Source organism: Lepidothrix coronata, unplaced genomic scaffold (assembly GCF_001604755.1).
Source record: "Lepidothrix coronata isolate B3197 unplaced genomic scaffold, Lepidothrix_coronata-1.0 Scaffold15, whole genome shotgun sequence".
NCBI classification, from domain to species: Eukaryota; Metazoa; Chordata; class Aves; order Passeriformes; family Pipridae; genus Lepidothrix; species Lepidothrix coronata.
Window position 1 is genome coordinate 1,303,410 of NW_016690195.1, and position 12,024 is coordinate 1,315,433.

General features: G+C 40.1%; 1 protein-coding gene across 5 annotated transcripts in view; it reads left to right on the forward strand.

Moving 5' to 3' along the window:
- Positions 1 to 5,688: 5,688 nt before the first annotated feature.
- The window catches only part of VPS13B (vacuolar protein sorting 13 homolog B), a 429,201-nt gene continuing 422,865 nt past the window's right edge, over positions 5,689 to 12,024 (forward strand). For 4 of the 5 annotated variants that reach the window (XM_017806398.1, XM_017806401.1, XM_017806402.1 and 1 more), the window contains exons 1-2: positions 5,689 to 5,767; positions 6,525 to 6,702. In XM_017806398.1, coding sequence (XP_017661887.1) covers positions 6,556 to 6,702 — 147 coding nt within the window. In that variant the 5' untranslated portion in view covers positions 5,689 to 5,767; positions 6,525 to 6,555. Of the gene's footprint in view, positions 5,768 to 5,809; positions 5,867 to 6,524; positions 6,703 to 12,024 lie in introns of those variants that run through there. The other variant, XM_017806399.1, reaches the window with a different exon arrangement.

The window sequence follows — 12,024 nt, forward strand, 5'->3', positions numbered from 1 at the left end:
TACATAAACACTTCAAGCATATCAGAACAGTTCAAATATTGCTATAGATCCTAAAATTTCACTACTGCAGGTGGGCAATTGTTCTCCTTTATTACCAATTCAACAAAGACTTGAAAAACACTTCCAAGTTTTAACTTTCCCGGTTAGATGGCCAGGATTGCCTCTCATGATTTACCTGAAAGTTATAGTCCTAGAAGACTGAACTGTACATTCCCACCCTGTTCCATTCAGGTTTCCTATCTTGTCTTTCATTTATTCCTGTGCATGAATAAAAGTTCAGTACCATGTACATTGTAGAAATGCAATATTACCTCTATATTTGAGGTGTAATAATTCCCAAATGAATCCAAATGTATGTAAAAAGAATTAATTCATGCAGTCTACATTTTAAAACACTAGTTACTGTAGTTAAATCCTTACATTTGAGTGCACCACCACTGTTTGGACCAGACCCTTTTCTACCCTACACTGCTCACTCTGGCTAAATCAATTTTTAGTCCATTGCTCACCTTTCTGAAGAGGGGGGTCGACAGACGTTTGCCCTGTTAACTCAGAGTGAACACGCACAGACAGGGCAGACATTGTGGGAAGCTGGTGATGCTTGAGCCGGATTAGCACCCGAATCTGCATAAATGTGCCTTGCTCCCCACATTCTGTCCCCAAGCTGCTGCAGGGATTTAAATTTAGCAGACTCAGGAAAAGCGATTTCCTAAAAAGCCAGATGAGGCAGCAATGAGCTGGGATTATACATCAAAAGGTACCTGCTCCCAGAATTTCCTGACCTTTGTTCACTAAATTAATACTTTTTTTGTGTGTGTTTGTTTTACTTGGTGTGAATATAACTGTTTCAAAAGATTCTTGCTCATACTCATAGTTACAAAACATAAATTTATTTTAATTTTTTTCTAATACCAATTTTTCATTTTAAAGGTGCCACAATTTAGTCTATTTTACTTAACACTTGAAAAAAATGTCTACTTCAAGCCTACAGCTGAAAGTTTTTTCAGTATGATTTTCAGGCACAATTTAGGGCATAGAAGAACAAATAAAACTTATGATAAACAATCTAGAATATACCTAACATTCATATTACAATGTAAGCATTTGTTCATTTTTTTTTAAATTTATTTTTTGACGAACTTGAAAATAACCCTATAGTAATAAAAGTGACATGGCAATTTTTGTTTCCCAGTTTCTTATGGCTATATATGATTTAATAATTAGATAACATGACATCGCTAATAAGCTATTTACGTCTAATGGCAAAGCAGACTAATTTATGTTGTTTGGTTTTGTTGATGCATTTTTTTAATGTTTGAGAAATATTAGAAGATACATATTTTTAGTCAGTTTAGACTTGAACTCAGCAAAATTCCCAGCAAAACAGTGAGGGCAAATCATAATATGCTTATAATATATTATTCTTATATATTATAATATTCACATTGCAATGTAAAGTATTGACTTCTAATAGCCTAGGAGAACTAACAATATAATTTGCTACAAATAATAATTTGCAGTAAAAAGTGAAAAAGGAACCAACAAGAAACATCACAAATTTTTATTTCCTTCACAGGTGTTTCTAAAATATCTCTTTTAGTACTGATTATTTATGATTACCAACTCCTTCACATTGTAGTTTCATGCTGTCTATGGGACACCTCAGTGGGCTATAAAGAATCATAAACCAGTAAAGTTTTCTCCCATGTGGATAGACTGGAGGCTTCTGGGACCAGCTGCCCATATCCATGCTGCTATACTTGGAGGCATAGGAGCAGGACAGACAGGGACAGCACTTTGCCCAGTAAGTTATCCTCTTTAAAGTACCAGTGTTAGCCAAGGGACGTAGAGAAGGAGGTTAGAAGACTGAAAACCTTTTTCCAGTGTAAAAAGGAGATCCTCACAGGTTGTTTCTTAACCCTCCTGGTCAGTAATCTCAGATTCCCTCCCATCCTGCAACTGCCTGGGCCAAATATCTAAAAATCTATTTAAATGTCTATTTTCCTTGGTTTTCCCCTTGACTGCAGCCTCGGGTAGATTGCCCTGGTTGATACCATACCTGGAGTGCTGTGTCCAGTTCTGAGCTCTCCAGTTCAAGAAAGACAAGGAACAACCGGAGATGGTCCAGTGGAGTGGTATGAAGTTGTTTAGGGGATTGGAGCACCTCAGTTACAAGGAAAGGCTCAGGGAGCTGGGCCTGTTTAGCCTGGAGAAGGGAAGAAGATTAAGAGGGGACCTGAAGGGAGGAGAGGAGGATGGAGCCAGGCTCTTCTTGATGGTGGCAAGCAATAGGATGAGAGGCAATGGGCAGAAACTGATGCACAGGAAGTTCCACCTAAACATGAGGAAGAACTTTACTGCAAAGGTGAAAGAGAACCCAGGGAACAGGCTGCCAAGGGAGGTTGTGGAGTCTCTTTCTTAGGAGATATAAAGCCATTTGGACATGATGCTGTGCAGCCTGCTCTAGGCAAACCTGTTCTAGCAGGAGGGATGGACTAGATGATCTCCAGAAGGCCCTTCCAACCGTAACCATTCTGTGATTGAGTGATTCTGTAACAGATACTTAATCATCCTCTACCTTTTCTAGACTTTCATAATTTTTTTCATGAACTCTATTTTTACCCTCTTGTTTGTATTTCATTGAACCTGCTTCTGCTGCAGAAAATGGCAAATCACCCATAGCAGCAACAACACTGACAGACACATTGACAGACTCTTTTATCAAGAACAAGTACTCTGCAGGCAAACGCATTTCCTGAGAACCTCCTTGCTGTTCTTTCCCTTTTGGTGAAAAGTTACAGGATCTTGTGTACACTTTTCCAGTCTCCAGGTTAAATCGTACCTACTTTTGTTAGCTTTTAAGGGATTTGAAATTGCTCAAGTCATAAGAATGAACAAGATGTGCACACCACTAGACCTGCACTTTTTAATTATACCTATCCTGCACGTTTCACTGAATTGACAAAATACTGAATAAATTGGAATAGCTGAAGCAGCTGACATTTCTGGCAGACATGCCCTTGTTGCTTTAGTATGCCCAAGTTCATTGCTGCACACCATCTGCCTGTTACCTGCAAATTCCCCATGTACTCTCATCCCTCTCTACATCAGGGACCTTTTGTAACCCTCTCAACTACTCTCATTTCATGCCACCCATTTAATTTCCTTCAAAGATTTATTCCTGCGTGATCTCTTCCTTCCATTTTTTTTCTATTTTTTTTTCCTTCTGTAGGAAATAAATTATTCAGGGCGTCAACATACTTGAACTAGAACTGAGATGGAGGTAGTTATAATGAAATGCTAATAATTGCCAGGAAAATTACAGAGTTGTTCTCAGCTGCTAGATCTGCCAAGCAGCTGCCAGGAGCACTATGTGTTTCCCCTACTCTTCTTCTAATTTACTGATTTCTCACCAAAATAGGGTGTTGGTCTTCAATTCTTAACTTTCAGAAAACATTCCAGTGCTGATTGGATGTGTCATTCAAAATTAATCACATAATGGACAAAGAAACAGAGGAATGTTTTTCTGTTGAAATGAGGGCTTTTGATGCATGCTCAGGGTGTGCTTCAGCATTACACTTATCTGTTGGCCCATCCCTCTGCTGTGTCAATGCAACTCTACAGGGAGGCTGTGCTATAAATGAGGTTGCTTCCATTAACATGGATTATTTCACTAAGCTGGCTTGCTGCGCAGACTCACGGGAAGTTTTACCAGTAAAATTCATCACTCCCACCACTCTCTAACACAGATGTAGTAGTTCTGTAAAGGAGCTCTTTAAGAGTGTTAGTCCTAGAGAAATTTTAAGTCAGAAGCACAATCTTAATTAAAGACCACTGATGCTGTTAAAATCTTTCTGTCCCTCACCTGCCTGCTACAGCCTCTTAGCCACAGGTTGCTGAAGAATGATCAAACATACGGTCAAGCTGTGGGAGTGGTGAGCATTGTAAGAAGAAATGTAGTCCAAGCTGCTTCAATTCTTTCTGAGGTGAATACTGTTTTATGGGCTGTGATTCATGAGTGAAGATGGCACAGTAAGTGAGGCGATGGTGTACGTAAAATGAAGTTAGATTCATGGTTAAGTCAGCATGTATATAACAGAGGAAGAACAGATAGGTAATCCAACAGGAGCTGGAGCCTCCAGACCTTGATTAGCTCAGGTAGATTTCAACATATGTACTGCTATGGGGGGTAGGCTCCTACCTGAGCGCTCGCTCTTTGGGCTTCACACGAACTATCTCAAATGCTGTATAATGTTGTCTTTCTGTTTTCAGCCACATAACTACACTGCGGATTAAACACACGGGATTTAAAAATTTCCAAGAATATGTAACTCAACAGGCATATGCCAGGCTTTTCTTTAAAACTCAAATCAGAGGCCTTTGTAAAAGCTTATTCATTATCTACATCAAAGCCATACCCACAGGCAATGCCTACTACACTTCTCTCTGACAGAAATGGGCCCATCTCCTTTCCACATGCCAACTTCCAAGCAGTCCATTAACTCACCTTTTCAGGGCTTTTGCTGCCAGGAGCAACCCCAAAAGGGCTTGAGGCTTTTGGCAAAGGCTTTTCTCTATGATCAACATAGTGAGAAGTGCTTTGAGCATGCAGATAATCAAGGGCATTCCCGGATGACAGGAACTCCTCTCACATTTGAAATGGTGAAATTCAGAACCTAGGAAGAACTTCACTCAAAAGCAAGCTGGAAAATGCTCACTCTTATTAAGCACCGTGGAAACAACAAGCATTTGCCACCACTAAGGGTTGCTCCACACGGTCACTCATCAATATTAATGATGTGAATCAAACCTTGGAGCTGGGCTGGCTGGGACAGCAGCACATCCCAGAGATTACTGGTGCTCCAGGTCAGAGCCCACCATGCCTGAGTCCCCACAGTGGGGGCTCACACACATCTGAGAGGCAGCCAGGCTGCTATGCCCTGTTGGGAACTGTGTTCAATTCTGGGCCCCTCACTACAGACATTGAAGTGTTGGAGTGTGTCCAGAGAAGGGTGTTGGAGTGTGTCCAGAGAAGGGCATTGGAGCTGGTGAAGGGTCTGGAGCACAAGTCTGATGAGGAGCAGCTGAGGGAACTGGGTGGGGCTCAGCCTGGAGAAAAAGGGGGGGACCTTATCACTCTCTACAACTACTGAAAGGAGGTTGTAGGGGGGGGTCAGCTTCTTCTGCCAGGCAACTGGTGACAGGATGAGAAGACATAGTTTAAAGTTGTCCAAGGGAGGTTTAGGTTGGACATCAGGAAGAATTTCTTCACAAAATGGGTGATCAGACACTGGAATGGGCTGCCCAGGGAGGTGGTAGTGTCATGGTCCCGGAGGTGTTTCAGGAAAGACTGGGCGCGGCCCTCAGTGCTATGGTCTAGTTGACTTGGTGGTGTTGGGTCACAGGTTGGACTCGACGATCCCAGAGATCTTTTCCAAACCATCCGACCCCAGCACAGCCGGCACACACCCGCAGCCTCACGGGCACGCCCGAAACAGGCCCCGCCCCCTCCCGGGACACGCCCCCAGCAGGGCACGTGACCCCCGCCCTCAGTGCCGCCCCTGGCCCCGCCCCTGCGCTCCCGCCAAACGCTTCCGGCCGGGGCCGGCGGCGCAGCGCGCACGCGCCGGGGAACCCGGAAGCGGCGGCGCGGCGGGTCCGGGGCGGTAGCGCGGTGGGGGCGCTGCCAGCGCGGGGCTCCCAGCACGGGGTCCCGCGGCCCGGCCCGCTCGGGGGGCGCGGAGCGTCGGGGCTGCTGCTGGGGCAGGTAAAGGGGTCCTGCGGTGGCAGGGGCCCGGGGAGGGACATTTGAAGATGTGTCCCGGAGGTATGGGCGGGGGCTGCCCGGTGCCGTGAGAGTGTCTGGGTGAGGCTGCGGCGGTGACGGAGCGGGGAAGGGTCTCCTCGGGACGGCGGGGGTGTGGGAAAGGGTGTGGGGAGGTAGGAGAGTGACCTCGGCTCGGGTCATGGACGATGTTGGTTTCTTGGAGTTCAGGGTGGCAGGAAACTGGCGGGTTTGCCTTGGACATCGTGCTCGGAGACTGACACTGGTGTCAGAGCGGAGAGGGGCATCTAAGGGCATGTTTTAGTGTGCACTTTTCTCTGTTAAAAGTTATTCTTTTTTGATGTTATCAAAAGTTATCCTTTTGATGACTCCGAAAAGCAGTTTTCCTGACATTTAAGTGCTGTGTGATGATCTTTTCTGTTTTTTGGTATGGTTGGTTGGCTTTTCTTTTGAGCAAGACAGTTACTAGTTCATGTATACTAGTTCATATGTATGCACACACACATGTATATGTGTATATATATATATATATATATGTAAGCTGAAAATTTGTAGGTCAAATAGGTGTGCTTGCATCTTGCTATATGCTTTATCTTTATGTGTAACTATGTGTATCTCTACCTATAAACACATATTTAGAATTATTTTCATACTTTCAAACAGTGGGACTGGTGCATTATTGAAAATTAGGCCATCAGATTTGTAACTAATAACTCAATCTCTTGTCCTTTTTTCTTAGTGCTTGACCTGTAATATAGATATCTTCCAGGATGCTGGAGTCCTATGTAACTCCTATTTTGATGAGTTATGTGAATCGCTACATAAAGAATTTGAAGCCTTCGGATCTGCAGTTGTCACTCTGGGGAGGAGATGTTGTACTTAGTAAACTTGAATTAAAGTTGGATGTACTTGAACAGGTATGTTATGTTTATAGTTCTTACAGTCTGTGCTTTTGATTTAAAAGAAGTTGACTGAATTATTTAGATTGGTCTGCACAGCTAAATAATCATTTAGTGCTTACTGGTTTTCTTATGCAAGTCCTTTTTTTTCCCCCTTTCATTTAGTTATTCTTGCTTTAATTTCATGCCATTTGTTTAGCAATGAATGGTAGTTCTTTACACATTCTGTAACTTATGGGGTGTGAAGAGAAGGGCCTTTTTTCAGACTTTTTTTTTCAGTAAGCATTGTTTTACAGTATGAACGTTAATTAAATTTCTTTTCCAGTCATATTTAGTAATTGCATATAGTAACTAATCCAAAATGTCACAAAGTAAAGTAGGATCTCTATAATTATGCAAGCTAAACACAGATTTGTGTTCTCTGTTTGGTTTTCTCATTTAAGATTTCATCATTCCACTTGTATCTAAACTTAAGAGTAGTTGAGGGACAGATTTGATCAGCTGGTTTATGTAGATTAGATCAGAGACTAAAGACAAGCTTGACCAACTAATACACTAGATACAGAATTTGGAGTCTCCTATCAATATAAATTGATTAAGTTTTAGCAGAGAGATGGTTTCCTTTTATGCTTATCTGAGTTGACAGCTTGAGTGTGTGAGACAAGTAAAGCTGGCTTTTGTTGTGCATGGTGTAGCAAGTCTTAGCTAGAGTCCTGTGTCCAGATATAGTCCAACCAGGTGAAGGAACTGAGATAAATGCAGCAAAGAAGAATGGGAAATTTAGACAATACATCCATTGAAAGAAGAATGAAATAGAGAGGAAATGCATTTTTAATTTTGAATAAAATAAGGTGAGACAAGATAGGGTAAGAATTTTTTGGATGTGACAAGAAACGATAGAATAAATTGCACACAGGGAGCCTTAGGTTGGACATAAATGAAAATCTTTTTTTAGTTTGATTATGAGGCATTGGAGTAGACTGAGGAGACTGCATGGTCTCTGTCGGGGACACCTTTTAAAATGTGGAAGAAGTACTTATGGTTAATTAAGAATCTCTGATCCTGTTCTGGAAGAGGAGACAATCTTTCTTTCAAGAGATCCTGTCCTATTTTCTGTGCCTTTTGAAGAGCCTGACTTGTCTGCCTTCAAGTATTTGGTGGTCTCTCTATTTTCTCTCAAGTCTATTAGTTCCTCATTTTCTTGACACAGCTTGTCCATACAGCTGATGTGGATACTAGACTTCAATTGTGTAGGATGTGTTCCCCCTGTGAGCCTTTTTAAATGTATGTATTGTAGAACCAAAGAAGGACTGGTCAGAAAGGAATTCTGGAGGTCATGTAGTCCAACCTCCTCTTTTGAACAGGGCTGTTGCCAGCATTGTCAGACCAACTTATGTTTTTCTCCAGTTGAGTCTTGAAATCTCCTGTCTTGTGGAAACCTTCTCTCTGGGTAAGCTGTTCAAATGCTCTACTGTATATAGAGAAAGCTTGTCTAGTAACAAATTGTGATGGATATTAAACTTGTTGTATTACCTGACACTATTAGAATTTTGCTGCTGTCATTGGTGATATTCCCTTTCCAGTAGTTGCAGTTTGCTGGTGGGTGATCCCTGGCTTCATCTTTGTCTACCTATGTGTCAGCTGGTTTCCTAAATATCCAACTCAATCTAATAATGTCATGGCTCTTGTAGTGTTACCATATGTACCTGTGGTCATGACTTATCAGCTTGAATGGGGATGTGAATATGTGATAAATTCAAAATTTAGCTCGGATTCATTGTTTTTACATTATTTGGCTGTGTCTTTGTGAAACGTAGCGATCGTAATTTGACTCTTATTATTCTTTGGAACTTGTCTGGACCCATGGACTGTATTTAGGATGTCTTTCTCTTTTTTGTGGAAGGGATGCTTCTTTACACCTGCTCAGCAGAAGTCTTTGAGTATATAGTGTGTGATAATACAGTGACCCAAGCCTTTGCAGCTGGCAGGGAGCTCCCTTGAGAAGCTGGTTTCTAAAAATTACCAGCTATATTGTTTTATTTGGGTTCTCTGCCATGATGGGTTCATGGTATCTGAAGTTAGTCATCCTAACTGCTCTGCTCTTATAACATCCTTTCTGTCCCAGGCTATCCCCAGCCTGGTTCCCTACTCCTTATTTGAGATGAACACAGCTTTAATTTCATGCTTTAGGTTTTTAGATAGAAATGCACATATCCTGGATATCTTTGTCTATAGCCTTGAACATTTTTCAGACAATTCCATCTTTTGTGGAGTTATACGTGACTTTTTGGGAATGTTAGCATAGGTGCCAAACTACTGGACAAAGCACCGTATAACAGATTTAGGACAAGTCTGTGCTTTGTCCCCTCACTCTCCTCACTTCAGCTGATATTAGTGTTCCCATGTTGTGCTCTTACAGGCCACCGAACAGAATCCCAAAGGACAGGTGACAACAGAACATAAACTGCTGTCTGTCTTCTAAAAGCTTTTTGTGACCAACTTGGAACCAGTACCTTTTGAAATCAGATGTAATACAGTTGTAAAATAAGATAATGTAATAAATTTTCTATGTATCAACCCCAAAGAGAATGTTTCAGTACCTGAAAATACTTTGCATGTTTTTTACATATATTTATGTATGTTTTATGCTCTCATTAAACTAAGCTGATTGTTATTGCAATAACTTTTAGAGTCTGTCCTTCTCTCTGCCCCCTTTTTCTTTGTACAATATCACTTCTGTAGTGGAAGTCAAGTACTAGTTTGTACTCAGGTTCAACCTTCTAGGTACAGTGTAGCTTTTGTACGTAATTGTGTCCCTCTTTGAGTAACCAGTTAATTATAATTATATGTATATAATATATAATATTATAATAATTATCTTTAGTTGAAGAATAAATCTGATAAAATTTTGGTATCTTTTTTCCCTATCTCGGATGATTCAATTACTGCAAGATGAAGCATACCAAGAAATTTTCCATCTATGCATAATACACCCATTGTACAAAGATTACTTCAAGAAAGTGATATGCAATAAACAATTAAATACTACTTTTTGGAAAAGCCTTTTAAGCACTTGTCAACTTTTATGTGAGGTTCCCGTGGTACCACAGGTAACAGAACTACCATGAACTTGGTGACCAACTTGTGTGTAATGTTTCTGTTGACACAGTGGTACCAAAGAAATAAGATACATGGAGAGCTCTTTTTGCAGCTTTTGTATATTCCCTTAACAATGTAGTTTTTTATGTTAGCTGTTTTACAAACTCAGAAGAGAAAGATGAAGCAGTCTTTGGAAGACAAAGGATAGCTTGATCTAAAGATTGAGTTGTATTATAAGTGTGAATTTTTCATATCCAAAAGAATTAAAAAAGACATGAAAAATTCTAATGTACTTAAATGATTTTAAGGAAACTAGAGCATTGAAATATCTTTATTTTAGGTCTCTGTGTTATATGCCACTGGCTTACTTGTGAAATACAGCCTTGACTGTGAAGAAAAGGTATTTGAGTTAATGCTGATGTGGAGAAAAATACTTGCCAAACACTCCAAAGTTTGCGATAGTCTTGTGTTTTAGAGCAAGGGGAGATTTTAGGTAAAGGGGCATTATGGTCACCTAGTCTGCAGTCTTGCATGATGTCAATCCGCTGTTTATGGGTCAAGCCCAGAAGTTTGTTTTTAGTCATATAATATTTTTGTGAAGGATCTATGTGATGTAAATGTAAAATCTAAAATGTAATGTCTAATCAGTCATGAGTACAGAAGAAATATTAAGAATTTCAAGTGGTACTTAATGAAAGGGGAAAGATTTCATAGGAAGTGAGGAGGAATAAAAATGGTCTTTGTTATGTTATATTATGAACAGGTTTATAAATTCGGCACACACATGTATTGTCTATTGAAATAGTACAGCAGATCTCTCTGCATTGCTTTAAGGAAATTAGAATAATGCCAGACAACATTTGTATCTGAATTTCTTTGAGAAAGAACTATCTTTTAAATATGTAGTGCATTTGCTTGTATTACCTCATTTTGAAATAATTCCTACTTCTGTGTCTTTCAATATCTAGCAGTTAACTAGACAAAAATGAGAATGTGTTAAATCCATCCAGAAAATAGTGGGAAAAGAGCTATTCTAGAATGCCTTTTGAAGTAAACACAGGTCAGGATCTAAATAGACATTGTGGTATTGATGAGTAACATAAAATTTAGATAACTACGTGTCTGGAATGGGAATTTATTTCTTATTACTGTAACAGTGTTAATTGGCTGTCTTGATCCCTGAAAGCATTATATCTTAGGTTGTAATGTATTTTTATAGATTGTATGTTTTTTTATAATTTGTTTCAGTGCCACTCCCCCTCCCCCCCAAAAAAAGAAAAAAACCAACAGAAAACCACAACAAAACTCCAGGACAAAAGGCTCTATTTTATTTATTGTATGATTACTGTAGCAACATGTGTAGCTAAACTGCCCAGTACTTGCTTTTCAGTGTCTTAACTGAAACTGTTTGGATTAAAATTTTATTTGTGTTGCTTGTGAGCATACAGCTGAATTTTTAGGAGAGAGGCTTTTGGCTAAAATCCTTAAGTATTTTAGTGAATGAGATGAAGAAGAAACACTTGTAAAAACAAATTAGCAATTTCCTTCAAACCCTTTATGAGAAACTCTGTAACTGTCATCTTTTAGAATAGGGACTTGGAATTAGATGTGACTTTGTGTAAGCATGGCTGAGGAAGGAGTCAGGAGTTTCCCTAACGTGAGATGAGTGTTTTTTTTGAACTTCATTAACGAAAGCTCATTAAACTCCCAAAATTAATTTATCAACTGAAAACTGTACTTGGCAAAAACCCCCAGAGCTATAATTTTACCTAGTTTTCTTCTCTGAAGATTTTGTCAGCAGTTAATGTACTTTCATCTGCTCTTAGATGCAAGATGAACTTTTTCATAGTACCAGTAGAAAGGCTGAAGAGGTATCAGCTGCAGAGTAGAAAGCATTGCTTAAAACAGCTCATATTAGCAGCTTTGTTGCTGTCGTGGTGATAGGTATTCCTGAGTAAAAATTGTTAACTTGTCTTTTGGGTGACTAATTAGAGGCTATCTCAGAATGCTAACCTGTCACAAATGTAATAATGGTTGTTTCAACTCTCAACTTAGGACATGGTAACTACTTAGGAAAATCAAAAATTTTGGTGGGCTTTCAAAACATGTCACCAAGGTTTAATTATATATTCATAATTTTTAAGTAAGTCCCCTCTGGTGGTCTAGTGGTTAGGGTGCAGGACTCTCACCACTGTGAACCGGGTTCGATTCCCAGCCCCCCGGGCAGATGGAGCTCGTCAG